General features: G+C 43.6%; 1 protein-coding gene across 3 annotated transcripts in view; it reads right to left on the reverse strand.

Moving 5' to 3' along the window:
* RAB6A (RAB6A, member RAS oncogene family) overlaps positions 1 to 18,463 on the reverse strand; it is a 68,328-nt gene extending 49,865 nt beyond the window's left edge. For 2 of the 3 annotated variants that reach the window (XM_075728311.1, XM_075728295.1), the window contains exon 1: positions 18,390 to 18,463. In XM_075728311.1, coding sequence (XP_075584426.1) covers positions 18,390 to 18,459 — 70 coding nt within the window. In that variant the 5' untranslated portion in view covers positions 18,460 to 18,463. Of the gene's footprint in view, positions 1 to 11,599; positions 11,619 to 14,913; positions 14,928 to 18,389 lie in introns of all 3 variants that reach the window. The other variant, XM_075728304.1, reaches the window with a different exon arrangement.
* Positions 18,464 to 19,213: the final 750 nt, after the last annotated feature.

Genomic DNA, 19,213 nt, shown 5'->3' on the forward strand with positions numbered 1-19,213 from the left:
GCGCCGCTGACATTTCCCTGCAGAATTATCTGCTTCATTATCTCTGCGGTAAGGCACCACAAAGAGTAATGTCCATTTCTCCGCCATTATCAAAAAGAAATCTTAATATCTGAGGAGCACAATACAGGAACAAGAGAGATTCTTCTTCCCTATGCAAAAGTACTTAAAGACTTTCAGAAATCCCGAGTTTTTCTTTGCATCACTCATCTTCTCCTGAGATTTGAGTATATCAATGGCAACCATAATACATATGCAGGAAATTACATCAGTGAAGAGATTTGTTGCCATGTCTAATGATTTGCTACCTGAAACCACCAAGTTCAGCTGCTAGTTAGGCTCCTTCCTGGATAACCTCAGATTATCTTCCTTTTCTTCTTTGGTACAGAGTCCCAGGATTGCAATGGCTTATTTTTCACTCTAACCTTCAGAGCATTCGGATTCCAGTGGTCTTGCATCTTTTAATTTAAGGCATAAGATCCAGAAAGATGAACAGCAACTTAATAGTAAACAGTCTAAGAACAGAACCAAATCATTTTGCATTAATGTTTCATTACAATTTAAAATTGGTTACAGAACTGAACCTCAGTGAAGCGTATTTGATGCTTCTTCCCTAAAACAAGTCTTGATCAAAAATTACCTGTGCAGTTCGCTACTGTACTGAGACTGCCAAAGACTGAGATGTGAATATATTCCTACTGCTTCAGAATATGTACACGTGGGAAAAATCTTGCCTAAACATAGATGGTGAATCCAGTATTCTCTAGATGTTGGTGATTTTGAGAATGTAATCTAAGAGCAACAGTATCATCAGCTATAAATATTTATTTGGAATACATTAATGTGCATGAAAAGCTGTATTTGCCAGATACAAAAGGAATCACACCTGTTCCAAGGAGCAGAAAACATAGGCAGAAATCAACACGAGAAGAAGGGGGATGGAAAAGTTTGCATAGCTATAAGGGGGAAAAGCTATTTTATTCAATTTTAAAAGAATGTTAGTTCTCAGATTTTTTTTTGCAGTCATACAGGCATGCCAAACTGCCCCCTAAGAAATTTCTTTAACCTACATTTATTGACAGTGAAAGTCAGCGAATGCTATTCAACCAATTCAACATTTGTGGAAAGTCTTGGTGAGGATGTGTTCAGCTGCTTCAAGTGACTGTGTTGCTTAACTGGGCATGAAGTTTTAATTCAGTCTATTAATAAAGCTAATACAATGTTTATCATGTTTTTCTCAAGAAAATGGTCAAAAAAAAAACCTTACAAAAAGCCAAAACTGAACAGAGAAGTTGGGATGAAGTTCAATAGCCATTACTAAGTAAAATACCTTAACTTTAGCTTTCAGAGCTATCGAAGCAATACAGCATCTTCTTATTCAGGAGCAGCCCCAAATTGAGATGGTAAATCAAGCACTTCGCTAAACAGCTTACATGGACAGAGTCCTGCTAGTTTAGCACATAAATAGATTCCACAAAAATGTGAAGTCATTGCAGGTCCACCAGAAGAAAACTGAATTCCCTCTGCATATTTTATTACCACAGCATGAATGCATGCAAATCAGTTATAGAATCATAGACTTGTTTAGGTTGGAAAAGACCTTTAAGATCACCCAGTCCAACCATTAACCTAACATTACCAAGTCCACACTAAACCAATTAAGGGTAGACTAAACCATGTCTCAAAGTGCCACGTCTACCCATTTTTTGAAGTTGATTTTTTGAAGGCTACCATGCTCACCCCATGCCTCAACACTGCATAAACATTATTAAAATAACATGAGTCTTTGTAAAGTCTCCAATTTTCACCTTAAGAAATTGTGACACTGAACTCTATGCTGGTGGCCGTATTATAACTTCCCAATGAAGTTTAGGAAAACAAAAAAAGGAGGAAAATTTCAAATTATTAGACGCCCAGAGGAAAATATCCCAGTATTCTTGATAATGCTGCTTATTAAAGGCAAACTACAAATCCAGTTGAGGAGCTGGCTCATCTGAAAGATCCTTGCAGCAAAGGCATCCCAGAATGCCCCAATTCCTGTCACTTGACTTGGAGCAGTCAAGTTTTAACCTTCAGCTTCTTGTTTTTCCTTTATACTTCCCACTTGAAAGCTCAGCTGGATAGGACAGAAAGAACTGATGGCACAGGAAGCTGCTGAAACAAGGAGACACCTCATCCCTGACTCTAGAGCAGCCCATTAAGAGTACTGCAGACATCACCTCAAAGAAGGAAAAATAAGTTCATTTACTAGACACTAGTAACACAGAACGGTACAGCCTTTGGGATTGCTCCTGAACTGTATAGATTTCAGGGAAAAGATTCATTTGGGGGAGAAAAAGGATCGTATCTGAGAAAGGTTCACATAAGAGTGCAATTAACTTTCTCAAACTTCTGAAGGGACTGTAAAGAAATTTCCAGACTCAGCAATTTATCCTTTCTTTATAAAAAAATATTTTAAAATACTTTTTCATCTCAGGAACTATCCCAGCAAACTGGCTCCAGCAATAATACAACAACTGAATCACAAGATTCAAAGGTTTTGACTAATCTGGCTAGGGAGAATCCCACAAAGTATTCATTGAATTCTGCAAACAGGACAACATGTAAAATGCCTCTATTTAAAAACATCTCAACAGTGGTCAATTAACTCATTATAAGAGGTATTTTCAACTACAAAACACCGAGACAGATCATATTCAGATGTGGCAAATATATTAGGGAATTGAATGAATAAAAACCTGGAAGAGTTCCGTGTAAACAAGGTGGTTCAAACTTCTGGACATCTCCACAGTATCAAAACGGGTCTTGTGATAATGCTAAATTAACATATTAATTGGTATTCCATGCTCAGGCAAAATGGAAGAGAGGAATCTGAATGATTCAGCTTCCATTCAAAACACTTCCAGTAATCTGAAGGCAAGAAGAGAAACACAGGATTGTCCTGTTTTAGAAGATGGGTGACCCATGGCAAGCCTCAGACTTCTCCCAAGACAGCAGAAATGGATTCCTCTCCTGGAACTATTGAGAAACGGGGCAAAAACTAGTTTTCATTAGCTAATTCTCATACATACAGATCATATATAAATTACAGAAGGAGAGACAAGCTATTAGCCGAAACACCCGCATTACTTGCAGACCGTGAAACGTCCCTCACTATCTCCTTCACAGCTTTGAACTCTCAAAAATCTGCCACGTTAATGTGAAAACTGTTAACTTCAAGAATCAAATCAGCAAAAGTGAGCAACTCTTAGGGAAAGGTGCTAACCAGACAAACTAAACCAAACCAAGAGGCTGACAACAGATCACTCAACACATCATTCTCATTCGTTTCACTTACTCTGGAAGACTCTGTGGTTAGGCAGGGCCTCACTAATGTAAAACAGTGAGGGCCTACTTTTTGGGGGGAAATATTTTTTTCAGGGGTCTTTGCAGAGGGAATGCTAGGATGATTCATCAAAAAATAAGGTGTTTGAATTTTGTACCTTTATGGACAACACGTCTCCACTGAGAAAGGAGATTTGAGAAAGTGAATTGGAAGGATGCCCACAGTTTAAGGAATTCTTGGTTTAAATCAGTAAAACAACCTAGGTTTGGTGGCAAACATCATCCTCCTAACACCTACATAAAGCACAGTAATTCTCTGCCCCCGTTACAGATGCAGATAAGTATGGGTAAAACTCACCCACGCTAAATGCAAATGCCCGATGTTAGATGATATCCAAGATTATATCCAAGCTCGTCACTCAAGGTTCCCGCTGCAAATCAGTGGCATCCATTTTACTAAAGGTGAATATATGGTTCTATACCAGCTTCACGGGAAGGCTATCGTAACCTTACAACCAGCTGTGTCACAATGACAGCCACGAATGCTCTAACAGAGAAAAGAGTACAGGGTGAGACCGCAAGACTTCAGAATTCTTACTACGCTTTGCCCTAAAATACATAGGCTAAACGGACCCTGACCTTCACAGCAAGACGCTACTCCTGTAAATTTAAACTTCATCCTTCCTGCTTACCAGCTGCCCAAAGCACCTCTACAAGGGCTAATTCAGGAAGGTATTTCCATATTGTTATGGGAACACCTATACACTTAAAATGATTAGTCATCTACCTTGCACGCTTGGCTCCAAATCTAGTCGGTATAGAAACTCAGCAGATTTATTTCTACTTTTTTGGAAGAGGGAACTACTTCTCTCCTCCACTTTAAACACCTATACAGCCTTCTCAGAGGGGTTCCAGCTCCCTATGAGAAAAAGCCAATATTCTCCTTTTCTCCTATTCAAAATATCAGTATTATAGTAATCTCAGATTCTGGCCTCTTAAAGTAAACTGGAGAAGAATTTCAATGAAGCTTGTAATGAAAGAGCACAATACAGACTTGTAAAGTACTACCTTTGTCAGCTAAGAAAACCATCTGGATTATTAATTTCTAGAAAGTGTTACTGAAGGGGTTCTGATGTAATTTCTGCCTGAATAGCTGGAAGAATTCAGTGCATTGCAGGTTCACTTTTTATACTGCAACATCCCTTTGTACATTATGTATATAACTTTATACACAAAAGCCAAACAAAAGCACTCCCTCTCCCTAAACCACCAGCTTTTTAATTGTTTCAAATAGCAAGAAGTTTCTTTGGGGTTTGCAAGTCTTTCTTTTAGGGCTCACGTATAAACTCCTTCCTGGTTATCCAAAGCTGGCCTCTTCCCCACCCCTCAATACCATGCAGTCACTGGTGGTGTGAATGTGTCTCCACTCTCTACCACCGTGGCTAATTCTTAATCTCGTTTTTTTTAAAAAAAAAAAAAAAATCTGTCTCCACTATCTTCTCTTTGAAGTAAGAGCCAGATTCACTGCTATGACAGGAATAATCTGAATTTTCCAGTATTCCAAACCTGTCTCTCCCTGTCCTACCACCTCTGGAGAAAGCAAGGGGAAGAAGTCATATTTCTGCAAACAAAAGCAGCTGAACGTGCTTCTTTGACCGGAGTTTTTCCTGCAATATTTGATTATCTGAAGTTTAGCGCCTTTTTCTACAGATGATGCCTCCCTAATTAAACCCTGCTCTCTGCAGGGACTAAGAAATACAGCATTGGGACATCTGTCACCACTGCATCTGCCATTCTGATGGAACAGTATCTATTCTTGTCCTTTCTTCCCTTCATTTAGGTTCTTTAGAGCCACAATTACCTGACACCGCATTTCCACAATGCCTAGGCACAGCTGGATCCCCTCCTAATAAATCTTCTGATTTACAGTGCTAGTAGTTCAGGTAGATAACTTCTTCAGCCCAGTTGCAAGCTAGGCAAATACGGATACTGCCATTCTTCCCGCCAGGAGCAATTTGTGTAAACAGGAAGTTTGACACAAAAATCTTGGTAACCGTTACAAAGCATACAGCCTTTAACCGAGTCCACTACAGGACTTCAAATGTTTATCTTCCAATTTCCCCTCTAAATAAGTATGCAGAGTACAACCTCCGTCTTTGTCCTCTGTTTCCACATAATCTCCCCCCTGCCCCATGTTAAGTATTACTTGCATAATTTAATGAGCTAAAGTCAGATAAATTAGGGCCACAAAAATGATCCGAGGGCTGGAGCCCCTCTGCTCCGAGGCCAGGCTGGGGGAGTTGGGGTTGTTCAGCCTGGAGAAGAGAAGGCACCGGGGAGACCTTAGTGCGGCCTTGCAGTGCTGAAAGGGGGCCTACAGGAAGGATGGGGGCAATCTTTTCAGCAGGGCCTGCTGTGACAGGACAAGGAATAATGGATTTAAACTAAAGAATAGATTTAGACTGGATGTAAGGAAGAAATTTTTTACGCTGAGGGTGGTGAAGCACTGGAACAGGTTGCCCAGAGAGGCAGTGGAGGCCCCGTCCCTGGGAACATTCCAGGCCAGGTTGGACAGGGCTCTGAGCACCCTGCTCTGGTTAAAGCTGTCCCTGCTCACTGCAGGGGTTGGGCTGGGTGAGCTCTAAAGGTCCCTTCCAACCCAAACCATTCTGTGATTCTATGAAATCCAAAAAACTGTATTATAAGATGCAACCAACACTGGCAAGTTAGAGAAAACTGGATAAAATCCCATGCAGCAGATTGCAGTGGTGAGAGATGATAGCGTAGATTAAGTCTGTCTCACAGGAGAAATTCCTCCTTTACGGTATTGTGGTATACAGCATGCAAGACTTCCTATAGCTACGGAAAGTAATATTAAGATGGCAATATCCTCAGGCAGAGAACAGCTGCAGAAGGGAGGAGATAAAATGGGCGGCCACCTGAGTACACATTTCTGGAGTGAAACATTTGTGGTTTCTACTCTTTTCAGCACTAAGCATTATTCTGATGCAAGCTAAACCAGCGTACGCTATCATCTAGCTCAGGGTATCCAGTCATCGCTTCCCTGTACCACATGCTGAATGGAGTCCTTAAAGTAAGCTATCGCTGTCTTCCTAAATATGTTTTGCCCTTGAAAGCACAACAAGCAATGCTAAGTCAGCTTTTTCAAGCGACAAATTAGAGAAGTTTCAGGAGACCTATTAAAATGCTAAGGGTTCTTACAGACTTCCCTTTCCTCCATCCTTTAATTAATTAAAGTTTTGCCTAACGTTTCCCCAGCACCATTATCCACCTGGCAAAACAAGCAAATCCTTCCTCCTGCTCCCTCCTCTCGTGACTACCTACCCTACGCTGCCCCAAAGAAAATTCTGCCCGCTCACGCTGTAGTGACTTTTGTCTTGCCTGGGGGAAGGAGGAAAAAAAAAAGAAGAAAAAGAGAAAAAGAGAGCTCCATATAGCTTCCTCCTCAGTGACTCCATCTTATTCCCGGAACATACCACCTTCTGGGCAGCTCTAGAAGGACTAAGACTTGACCTTTACTTTTTCCACACAAGAGCTGCAGAACAGCTTCCACAAGAACGCTCTTCTCTCAAACTCATTCTTCAGGCAGAAACACGGGTATTTCTTCAGAAGGAAGCTCGAACAAGATCTTAAAATAGTCCTGATTTAAGGTCGATGCAGCCCGGCTTCTAAGGAGGCAGCTTGTAAGGAAAAGAAACACACAAAGTACATTCTGTGTCCTTTTCATTAAGCACACCTCTCCACAAAGCACAGCGCGAATCCAGGCAGCGTTTGCTGATCCAAGTTGACAAGGATGTCTGGGGAGAATACCTGGGGACTGGTGCAAAAATAACCAGACACATACACAACCCTCTGCACAACAATACATGTGGGTTAGCCTATATGATGCAATTCCACAGCAACACAGGAGGAAAATAGCTGATACCAAATAAAGTAGAATGTATATACCAGTCCACGTTACAAGAGCAGCACAGGACCCCATTTTTCAGTACCAAAAAAAACCCAACCGCAATTTATTTTTTTAGCAACAGAAACCAAAACACATGTAGAACTCTTGAGAATACTGCAGCTGCACACTCTGGTCTCCTCAGACACTCGTACGAGTCCAGGCAACATGTGGCTACAAATACCTTATGTTAAGAATTCCAAGTAAGCGTACCTTGACATCACGCTACCTGTTTCTCCCTCACAACTCTCCTCCTGAGCTGTGACAGCTTTCCTCCTGGGGACTGGGGCAGAGCAGAGGCCACCAGCATGGACGCTTGACGCTCCCGCTGCCCGCTCCGCCTGCACTGCGAACAAAGAACTTCAAGCTCAAATGGTGTTCATCTGGCAAACTGAGCAATGTTAATCCAGCGCAACAATTTTCAGCCTTTCAATGTGCAGGCCTCCAAACTTCCTAACCGAGACACAGACCTCTCTGTAGGGAGTTTAAGCCAGCTGACAAAAAAATGTTTCTTCCCAGTTGCGTTTCACAAATGCCTTGGAAAGAGGCCATGGAGCCTGAGGGGTCTGCAGACCTAAGGTTTAATACTCATCTAGAAGAATGTAAAAAAAAAAAAAAAAAAAAAGTAGCCTTTAAAAGACAGGAATTTGGTTACAAACAGTTGATGGAACAAGTTTTGGGGGGTTTGGTTTTTTTATTTTATTTTATTCTGACCTTTTCTAGAAAAAGGCTATTCCAAAAAGAACTGTAGGGTTCAACTACAGAAAAAAAGGAAGTGCGTACATGGGAAATTGGGTTTGGAGCAGAAAATTCTTTAGAGGAGAATTATCTACACTCCAGCTGGGATACAGTATCTTGAAATAAATATTTCCCTCCAGCAGTATTTTCCAGAGGAACAATCCCTTCATATAAAGGCTCTAAGGACACATACTAGTTAAGTTTCTATTTAACTATAATATTTACTCTCCAAGATACACAGAAAAGACTTGTTTCCAGCTCCAGCAGTTCCCTGTATAAACATGCACAGGCAGTAATTTTGGGTCTTCAGGCTGTCATACCTGCAAAGCCAGCTTTGAGCGTGCCACAGGGTTCTTCGAGGACCTCGAAAGACGTACGACCAAACACAAAAGGTCACATTCATTTGCCATGAAGATTCATACAAGAGCTGGCACCAAGTCCACTAAATACCACACAACACCCAGTTGCCATCTTCTTCCACTGTGTGGCTGAGGGTGGCAGTGGGGAATCCTCTACGGAAACCCAAGCAGCATGGAGATAGAACGTAAAAGCAGATTCTTGAGTTACGTATTTTAGGCAAGCATTTGAGAAGCATCAAATCGGCAGCAGGGAGTGGGGGGAAGAAGCATGGAGCTATTTTGAAACTCCTTAAAAGCACTTCATGTAGGATACTTCTTCCCCTCTTCCACTTTCTAAAGGGAAAAGCTGGAAAACCTTTGCTCCTTCTGGGATCAAAGGCTCCAGAGACCCCCCTAGCCCAGGGCACGTGGCTCCTCCACCTTCCAAGGGCCACGGTTCTGACCTGTGACATGCTGGAAACAGCAAGGTTTGATTTAAGCCGAAAACCAAGCACGCAAAGCCAAATCTTGAGTCTTTGACTGATTCTTAGCTGTGCAAGTCTTGCACAGACTACAACTGTTTAAAACCTCATTCACACAATTCCGCAGGGAAATTTTTCTCTAGATGTCAGGACTTATCTGGAGGGAATGAATGTAGTAATTCACACAAGGTTCCTCGAGTTTACTATATATTCTGCAGTTTAATGATTTGGGGGAAAACCCCAGCTGTATTCCAGAGAAGAAGAAAAAAAAAAAAAATCCTCTTGCATTTTTAAGCAAAATTATAGATATCTTAAAGCCAAGACTGTATTAGCTGTAAATTACTTGCCACAAGAGCGTAACCAGTCCACCAAGCCTACAGATATAAACAAGCAACCTATCAGCGCTTTGCACTCTTGAACAGAGATGGGGAAAAGATTTTAACACCAAACCAGCAGATGATTACAAGATTGTGACACTTTCACTGGGAAAAGCTTTTTTCAAGTCTGCTATTACGCTACAGCATCCAAATAAAGAGGTAAGTTTTATGGGACACAAGCTTTTGATCTGCCTATTCTTGATGCAGTTTCAAGGAAAAAAAAAAAACATCCCCTTCTCCAAGTCACACTGAGGTTTAAGAGCAACTAAAAATAAAGTGGCAAAGAACTATGGTCACAAAGTTAATTGCATGATGGTGGATAAAAACCACTCCAATGACTGCTCAGCAAAAAAAGGCAAAAGATAACTAGGAAAGAAAAATGGGAATTTGGAAGAACAGAAAGAATAGGAACATAATTATGAATTGAATAATAAAGGACTGCTATCAAGAGGCAGCTTGGAAAGCTGAGAAGGAATCACAAGAACCTGAACTGGCAGGTGGGTCTGGAAACAAGGGGCTGGAAAAGACACACCCTGTGAAGACATCTTGTAAGGCATTCCGAGGTCAGGAAGGAAAAAAAAAAAAAAAAAACAAACCCAGGATTTCCTTGAGGTGATACACCAAACTCAAACTTTCTTCAGCCATTCTAAGTCTCCTCTAGCTGTGTTCAGCTGCTGTGCTGAAAGACTCACCTACAGCTTTGTCCAAATAAGCAGCGGAAGCTCAGCTTTAGTAAAGCCATCCTAGCTTCTATGCAGACACCAGTGATTTTTCAGCCATTTTGAGTGAGCCAAGGACACTATACTCAAAAACTGCTTCAGCAGCAAATGCATCAGTCTGGAATCAGGGGAAGGGGAAAAAAATAAAAATCAGGTAATACAGACAAAAAAGGCATCAAACCTCTAGCACAAAGACCTGCATACTGCTCCCTAGTAAAGTCAAGAAGGGGTCAGAACATGCTTTGAAAGAGAAGACACTGCAGCACAGCATTTCACCGCCAATTAATTCTGTTATACATGGAAGTTAAGCCCTGTTCATCTACTTTCACAATACTGACTGCATCCATCAGGAAACATTACCTGCAGATTCGGCTGCTTTTCCAAAAGCAAGTGTTCTCCACTTACCTGCATTTCTAATCAAATGCCCTCGACCCTGGTTCTGAGCTCACGCTGCTCTCGCCAAGATTTATTGATCTCTGCGTGCACACTATGCTTTTGCTCACAGCACTTACAATAAATTTTGTTCTCTCCATTTCCTCCGCCACCTCAGACATCCACTGGATGATTCAATCACCCATCTAGTTCACATTCCTCTGCTAAGCCTTCTTTCTGTCATGCCATAAAAAACAAAAAAAATCCTCCCATCACTGACAAGAAGGGTTTCTCACAGCCATTTCTGTGCTGGCAGAAGAGGACAGAGTGGGTAATGAGTGAATATTTTCTTACTCCCAGAGAAGGCAACATCTTCATTAAAACAAATGAAGTGCCTGGCCCTACAAGCTGCAGAGAAACACTTCTGCACTCAGATTCATGTAATGCAGCCTGCCCATTTCTGTGCAGACAGCTTCAGAGCCTCCGCAGGGCCAAACTCTTGGCCTATTAGCAGGAATTCACTCTCCCCGACTCCAGCAGCAGCTACTTAGACCCCCTGGCAGAGATCAAACTGGCAGGAATCTTGTCAAACCTGCATCCGCCGCTGCTTGGAGCTTTGCTGGTGAGACTGCACCTTCCGAGGGCCCCTCTCCTTTTGGCTACCCATCTCTTCTAGATTTAATTTCCCTTCCCGTTGTGTTGTACATATCAACATTAAGAAAATGAACTGGCTGTAACTCCAACCTAGACAGAGGGAAGTACAGGAAGCATTTAGAGGAATGGAATAAACTGGCTCTGCATTAATTACAGAAATCTTGGAGTGGATTGGGTTTTTTTTTTTTCCCCTGCAGCAATTGCCAATTGCTCTCCTAGAAGCAAATCATTAAAAAACATCACTTCGCAGGATAAGTGGCATTCATTTATATGGTCACAAATGTTAATAGCACAGAGGTTTAAGTGGCCACAATTCAAGACATAAAAGACACCAGGTAAAAGTTAAGAACATTGTCTCATTAGCAGGTTTACCCACACCTTCCACTGGCACAGCTGGTTCTGGCCACATCTGAAGACAAACAGCTACCTGCTCATTAAGTATTGCTCCAATATTTCTTCCCAATTCTTTCAGTTCTGGGCAAATATGCTTTAGATTTAAACCAAAGCCTTAATTCTGTGTGTTGATGACACCTACACATGTCTGGATGAGAGAACACCACGAGCCTGCAAATCTCAGAATAGCTGTGTGGCATCTCCAGGGGATACTGGCAGCTCGTCAAGTCATGGAAACTCTCGAAAGTATGCCCCAACTCTGCGCTCTAAAATGGAAGCGACTACCATGGGCAATACCAGTGTGCACCTGCACTTAGCCAGACACCTGCACTTGTGAAAGCAGCTGAGGTCAAGCAGGAATCGCTTGCAGAGTTCCCAGTTAGACTCCAGCGCAGCAGAGTGGCATTTCCAGCTCTGGCCTTTGTGATGGGACTAAAGGAAGAAGTTACAACGTGGACAAAAATGCCCTAAGAGAAGAAAAAGGGACTTTGGAGCAGATACTCTCTTTAACTGGTTTGCATCGCTATCGAGAGCCTTAAGGATTTTGTGTTTGGTTGTGTAAAAATACTTTAAAAGTCAAACTTTGGGACATCACACAATGTATTCCTCAGCTCTCCTTGTGCACGCTGTAACTAAAGCAGCAAGCCATCACACTGGGTACGCCAGAAGTCCAAGAAGTCTTTTCAAATCATACAGTGGACTGGGAAACCATGCCCTGGCATTCTGGCAGCACTGACTCATCATGGTTTGCAGTGGGTCCAGCAGAAAGAACGTGCTAACAGGGAAGAAAAAAAAAAAAAAAAAAGGAAAGTTACACCCGCATTTGAAAAAGTCAAATTAAACAAATGGCACTATTGTGCTGTACAGCTGAGTAAGGACTTCCTTCCTAATTTGAAGATTGAACTCTGTTTGACAGACTCAACAGGAGGCAGCCAGAAGCCAGCAAGGGGCTCGAGAACTCAGTGGCACGCAAAGAATAGGTCCACGTATCCGACAAGGGAAGGTTTCAGCAGCACGTTTTATAATCATTGAGCTGCGTGCGACATCAGGAGTAGGAAGCCTTTCCACTTAAACCCCTAATTTTGATACTGCTTTGCATTTAGAGTTGGTTATTTTCTGAAGTTGGTTATTTTTACCGGTTGACAACCAACGAGAAGCGATTTCCATCTCAAAAGGATCCCCGCCACTCGGTACGGCCTTTGCACTAAGTTTGATATTTTCCAAGTATAATATATGTACGCACCCACACACACAAATTTACCAAATCATTACGTAGTTCACATGGATGAAAAGAATGTATTTAGTTTCATGTAATATTTGCTACCCAGATTAGCTTCTTTTTTTTTTTTTTTTTTTGCAATGCACTAGGCTGCATTTGGGTAAGAGTTAAATACTACTGAAACACACAAGTCAATTGTTTTTCAGTTAATGTTACTCAAATGTTGCAAAACATATTTAGCCCATCATGTTTGGAACATAAAAAGAAAATATCCAATGTAAAGTAATTGAGTCAATTGTTTGCTGTCCCTGGGCCCTTCAATATATTAGAGCCAGAAGAGTTTGTTTTACACTGAGGGGAAAACAAAGAATCCATTTAGCTTTTCAACTTTGCGTAAGCTCAGTAAATAAATCAAGAAAACAGACCTGACAAATGCTACTTGCACTGCCAGTCCGTATTTTGACTGTTGGTTGTTTGCAGAGACACACATTTTTCATTTAGACTCTTTCCATAAATAATTTATACTAATGTGTCAAACTTGTAATCATTTTTATTATATCGTTTCATTTTCAAAATAGCGCTTTTGGTCTTGTTCTATCCTGCACCATAGATGCGTCAGGGCTCCCACACCCTTTCAGAAACATTTGTCTGTCACAAGGTAACTGTTCTTGCGGGTTACAGGACTCACGGGTGAGTTTTAGAGGTTGACTTGAAAAATGGTGTCCATGTCAAGACTGCAAAATTCCATTTCTTCTGAGCCATATTTCAAACCACTGAGAGTTTCTGTTTGCTTGGTTTGGTTCATTGGTTTGGGTTTGTTTTGGTTTTAATCAGTAGTGTATACAACAGGCACTTGTACATGCATGAACAGAACAAATGCCTTTAAACACCTGGGCTAAATTATCAGGTAAATAGGAAGGTAGCTACTTCCTCACAAACTGATTACAGAAGACAGATTTTTAACCATCAGTGAAGTCGAGAAGAATGGCTGACAACTGTTGGCTCCGGTAATTTCCAAATGCTGTGTCTTCTGCTAAGGTGGCCTCAGATGAGGTTCCTCACCTTTGTTTCTCTGTTAGTCCCATTTACAGCTTCAGCAAAAGACTCAAGACATCAGCTTTGTAGAACCTGGGTCACGTGCCAAGAAAGCGCCAAGCACCATCAAACACCCCAACAGCTGCAGATACGAAATCCGTTCTTTTAAAATCAAGGGATAAGAAGATCCCTTCCTTCCAAGTTCACACATTTGTTTTTCAGATACAGACAGAAAAACATACCAAAGCGCAGAAAGGTGCGGATATCCTTCCTTTGAAGAAAGGATCTAGCTCCTTCTGAGGCTTCCACAAATAGACAGGGATTCAAAAGGCACCATAAGAACAGGCACCACAAAACATTTAAGTCGTCTTCTCCAAGTCTGACATGCTTCTTCCAGACATTGCGATAGGAAGGGCTATTTCAGAGATGGAGAAGTGAAAGAACCGGAACAGTATTCAGCCTCCAGATGTACCCAAGAAAATGAAGTTCAGCAAGTCATGGAAAATGCATATAGTCCAAATAGAAACCCAAATATCTGAAGACCCAGCCATGGGAAAACCAAGACACTAGGAAATTAACGGGAGGGAAAGGGGTAAGATTTTAACCCACCGGTGGGACAAGTTAACAGCTCTCTGGAGCTCATAAAGCAGAGAATTCCTTAACAAGAAGGGAGTTTTAAGTTGCACGGGGATGCCAGTCTCTGCAGATAGGCTGAGCTGTGGCCAGCGTTACGCCAGCTTCGTGTTACCCAGGAACCACCTGCAGTTCTCCGGTTATCTAAGACGACACATCACACTGCTCAGCAGTGCCTGTACCAACAGCGTTATGCAACAGTATAGTTCATTAGTGGTTTCCAAACAGTTATATTCCTCAAGTTATTATATTGTACTTAGCAGTTTTTTCAATATTAAAAAAAAAATCACAGTTCCCAGTGAAGAAAATTAGAACAATTAACATTTTTTAAGATCTTATGCAATGCAGAAACACCAGCAGAAAGAGACAACAGGGACTTATTTTGCTTTCTGTACATATTAATGCCCTTCAGACTTGCTCGCCAATAAAAGCTGCAGCATAAACCCACGTGACTAAAGAATATTTCTGTTGCGGTGCCCCAGCATTCAGTTCTGCCCAGTCAATCAAAAAATTCGATGTATTAAATAGGAGAGGTGCTCATATGCAAGATAAAGCTAAAGATGTTATTAGTATTTGAGTATGTACCACATTTACTGCAGGCTACCCTATAACACAGGTGATACATACACTAACTGATGTGACCCAGAAATCAGAATTGCTTAAACCTGAGGCATTAGGACTGATGAAAATCACCTGATAAAACAAGATCAAAGGCAGTAAGCATACTTTTTTTTACCCCCCCACAATAGCTCTATCTAATCCCTCAGCACAGAGCTCTCGCTGCCTTTTCAGTAAAGATTAGCATATTTAAAACCACTAAACTCTGTATAATCTTCAATCATTGAGAAAAGTAATTCAATTAAGGCAAGCGCTGGTGAAGATGCCTTCTTGCTAGCCACCCAATGCTACATCCTTGTACTGCAAGTTAAAAAAAAATAAGAGAGAAAGAAAGAGAAGGTTCTTCTAGCTGGACACGGATTATGTTGCAGGCTCGTGACGAATCCACGGTACATGCGGCAAGTAGCCGGGCTCGGCTGGGGAGGGGCGTGGGGGACACAACAACCATATTGCTATAAAGAGGCAATGACTTGCAGTAAATCCTGAAAGGAGCCGTGAGCGACCTGATGTCATGACATATCACCGGACCGACCGCTCAGCGTGGGCAGGACCCACGGACAGAGAGCTGCAGCGGCGTGTCAGCTCACCACAGCGCCGAGCGCTCGAGGAGCTGGCGCAATGAAAGCAGAAAAGGCAGACAATGCGAGTAGCAGGCATGGGAGACAAGAAGATTTTGGGGAATTGGGGAGCAGGGAAAGAAAGGGCTTTTAAAGAAAAAGAAAAAAAAGAAAAAAACCAGCATCTTGGCATAGGAAAGAGAACCTGCAGCTAGGGATGAACAGCTTAACTAGGAAGAATCACTGCAGTCCACACGAACGCCTAGGTACACGGCATTGAACTCCCACAATATGGCTGAGGATACCAGCAAAAAAAAAAAAAAAAAAAAAAAAAAAAAATATCATTACAGACTGCATCCACTGTGCAATCCCACTTTCAAATAAGAATAAAACATCCAGAGATGCTTCCAGATCTCGCATGGAATGATATTGTCTTTGCTCACACAGTCGCATGGAAGGGCTGCAAAGCCTGCACAGCAATGAACTCCAGTTAAGAATTTCTTAGCCATAACGCACACCTTTATTGAGGAGACCGTATACAGTCAGCACAGAAGGTCTGATATGAGCTGGCTTTGGTTGCTGAGGCAGCTAATCGACATCGTAGCCCCGTATAACATTTCATTTGTCATTGTGAAGTCCCTGAATGTAAATGAAACAGAAGCATTCAGCCTCCCTACCAGCAGCAGGAGGGTATCTTTAATTATGGCCTTCCAACAGGGCAGACAACCTTTTAGCTAAAGAGGAAGCGAATGCAGCAATCCAGCGCAACAGTTGTACAAAGATATCTTCTCATTTATGAAAGCTGCTGTTCTAAAAAACTTTATTTCTGCATTTCCCTTAACCTTCAAAACAAAGAATGACAAAGGGAGCTGTAAGCAAAGCCCACTCGAACTCCCTTTGCAGCAGCGGAGATGCTTCTGTAATTATCTCCATCACACAGAAGAACATTATTAGGGCATTTATTCTTCCAGGAGCCATTTGTAATGGAAGCTATACACCCTTCGGACAGTAAAAAAAAAATTACACAGAATGACATCATGACAGCAATATCTATAGAGATTCGAGCTGCATTCAGAAAAAGCTGTTTCTCCCAGAATCATCCGAGCGCTGTGTTGGAGCATGCCCACGCTGCAGCACCCGTGGGCTGCGTGGACACACTGAGGGCTACGCTGCCATCGGCATCACCACGTTTAGCATCGAGTTCAGCGCAGACCAGTCACGGAGTCATCGCCCAGGATCCGAGACAAAGGCAGGGCTGAAACCCACACCGCAGCTGCTAGCCAGGCCCTAACTAGCTAGATTCAAATCAGCTCAAACACATCCATAAGCCACAGTCAAGACAGCAGTTGCAGCGCTACGTATATTTAGTTAGTATTTTTGCTATGTTATACCCATAAAACCCCTTCTCTCCTCCCCAGATTTGGTGCTATGAACAGGAATTATTTAAAACCTTCCAGTATAAACACAGATATTAGCCAAGAGGGGAAAAAAAAAAAAAAAATGACAAAGACTAGTGGAAGCAGGTATCTGATGTTATGTCTGTTAGACTAGACAAGAAATCCACGTGTAGACTAAGAGCTGCTGAGATTTAAGATCTGCACCAGGTGCTACAACCTTCCATGGAGGTATTCAAAAAGCTTCACGAAATCGAAGCTCAGAAATACAGTCAAACAAGCCAAGCATTTTGCAAACACATAGCTAATAGTTAAGAGTCCTGTTATCAAATACCTTAGGGGGGAAAAAAACCCACCCAACCAAACAGCATCTTCTACACGTTGACCCTCTTCCAAAATCCTCATAAAATGGCTGGCCAAACAGCACCTCACCAAGTACATCAGGTGACTTACCCCCCCCAAAAAAAAAATCCAAGTTGAACTTGTGCTCCCTGAATCCCTAATATGAAGAGGAGCTGTTCCAACACCAAAAAAAAAAAAAAAAAAAAAAGGATGAAAGGAACAGACAAAAAGAAACCACCAATGTATAAGTAAATAATTTTAATAGCAGCCTTATGACCAAGCTCATCTATGTACAAGTGAGGAAACACTAAGATATAAGTCATTCGGGGAGAAAAAAAAAAAGATATTAGTATTTCATCATCTGCTACCACACAGAGACCAAAGGTGGCTGAGGGAGCAAATACCCCACCCTGAGACAGAGAATATTTTGCACCTACTCATTATGTCAAAGATCACTCAATATCTGACCAGGATTACACAAAGCATCCACCAAACGAGCATTTTTTTTTTTTTTTTTTTTTTTTCCAGAAAACTCTCCAGAAGTGAAAGATCTGAAATGCAGTACTGGAGATAGAGGCCTTCCACGGAGGAAGGAGGAGACATCGTCTGGGTTGGTTGGGTTTTTTTTATTCCAAAGACAGGGTGGAAAAATCTCATTGACTGAATTAAATATTTAGAGCGTTGGACCCACTTTGCCAAGACGTAACTCCATTTTCGAAAAATGTTATTTACGTAGAAAACACCACGAATTGAGACTCCCGCTCCCCCCCCCCCCCAAATAAAAAAAAAAAACCCAGAGGAGCTGCGATCAAATGAATCAGCAACTGTTTCTGGAGATGTGGCCGCAGGGTTTTGGTGGGGTTTTATTTTTTTTTTCAACTCGCTCGACCCCTCCCTGACACCGAAGGAGCGGCGAAGGAAGGCAGAGCAGCCTCTGCAAGGGGGAGGCAAACGCCCCGAGGCGGCCCCCCCTCAGGGCCCGCAGCCCTCCACCCCCCGGAAAGCGGTGGGGAGAAGGCGGGAGACCCCTTTTTCCCCTCATACCGTGGGGTTATGGCACGGCCGAGCCCCCCCCCCGCAGGATGGGGTGGGGGGGTCCCCTCAGGCGCGACCGCGGCCCCCACACGCGTGGGTCCGTCGCGGCGGGGGGGGGAAGGGGAAGGGAGGAGCCCGCCCCGCCGCCGCTCTGTGAGGGAGACCCGGACCGAGCCGGGCCGGGCGGTGACTCACCGCTCTGCTCGCCCAGGAACACCAGCTTGAATTTCCGCAGCGGGTTACCGAAGTCCCCGCCCGCCGACATGATGGAGGAGCCTCACTCCGCCGCCCCGCGTTGGCTCCGCTCCCCGCGGCGGCACCCGCGACCGCTTTCGCTCGCTTCTTTTCCCCGCCCTCTCCTTCGGCGAAGGCTGCGGACGGCGGGCAGAGGGCGTGGGGCCGGGCGCCTAAGCCCCGGCGAGGCGCAGCCGGTTGCGTGAGGAACCGGAGCCGCCGCCGCTCCCCTCAGGGCCGGGCTCCTTACCCGCCCCCCCCCCCGCGCCGCGCTCCCGCCGCCTCACACCGTGGCCGCGCGCTTCGCTCCGCCCCGCGCACGCGCGCCACCGCCCCGCCCCTCGCTACGCCTACGTCCCCGCCTACTCCCGCCCAGCGAACCAGTCACGGCGGGAGGGGCGGGGCGACACGGGGGAGCGGGCGGGGCTTGCCGGCCTGCCCCCTCCGAGCTGGGCGCGGCGGGGGGGGGTGTTCACTCTGGAGCCTAACGATGGCTGCGTGGCTTTCGCGGCCGCTGCGGTGAAATCCTGCTCGCTGAAATCACTGAACCGCGACAGGGGGGGACCCCAAGAGGTGTGAGGAACAAGCAGAATCCTTAAGACCAAAAGCCTAAGGGCTCAAGCTGCACCAGGGGAGGTTTAGATTGGATATTGGGACAAATTTCTTCATGAAAAGGGTAGTCAAGCATTGGAACAGGCTGCACAGAGAGGGGGTGGAGTCACCATCCCTGGAGGGGTTCAAAAAACGGGCAGACGTGGCACTGTGGGACATGGTTTAGTGGGCAT

Source organism: Pelecanus crispus, chromosome 1 (genome assembly GCF_030463565.1).
Source record: "Pelecanus crispus isolate bPelCri1 chromosome 1, bPelCri1.pri, whole genome shotgun sequence".
Lineage (NCBI taxonomy): Eukaryota > Metazoa > Chordata > Aves > Pelecaniformes > Pelecanidae > Pelecanus > Pelecanus crispus.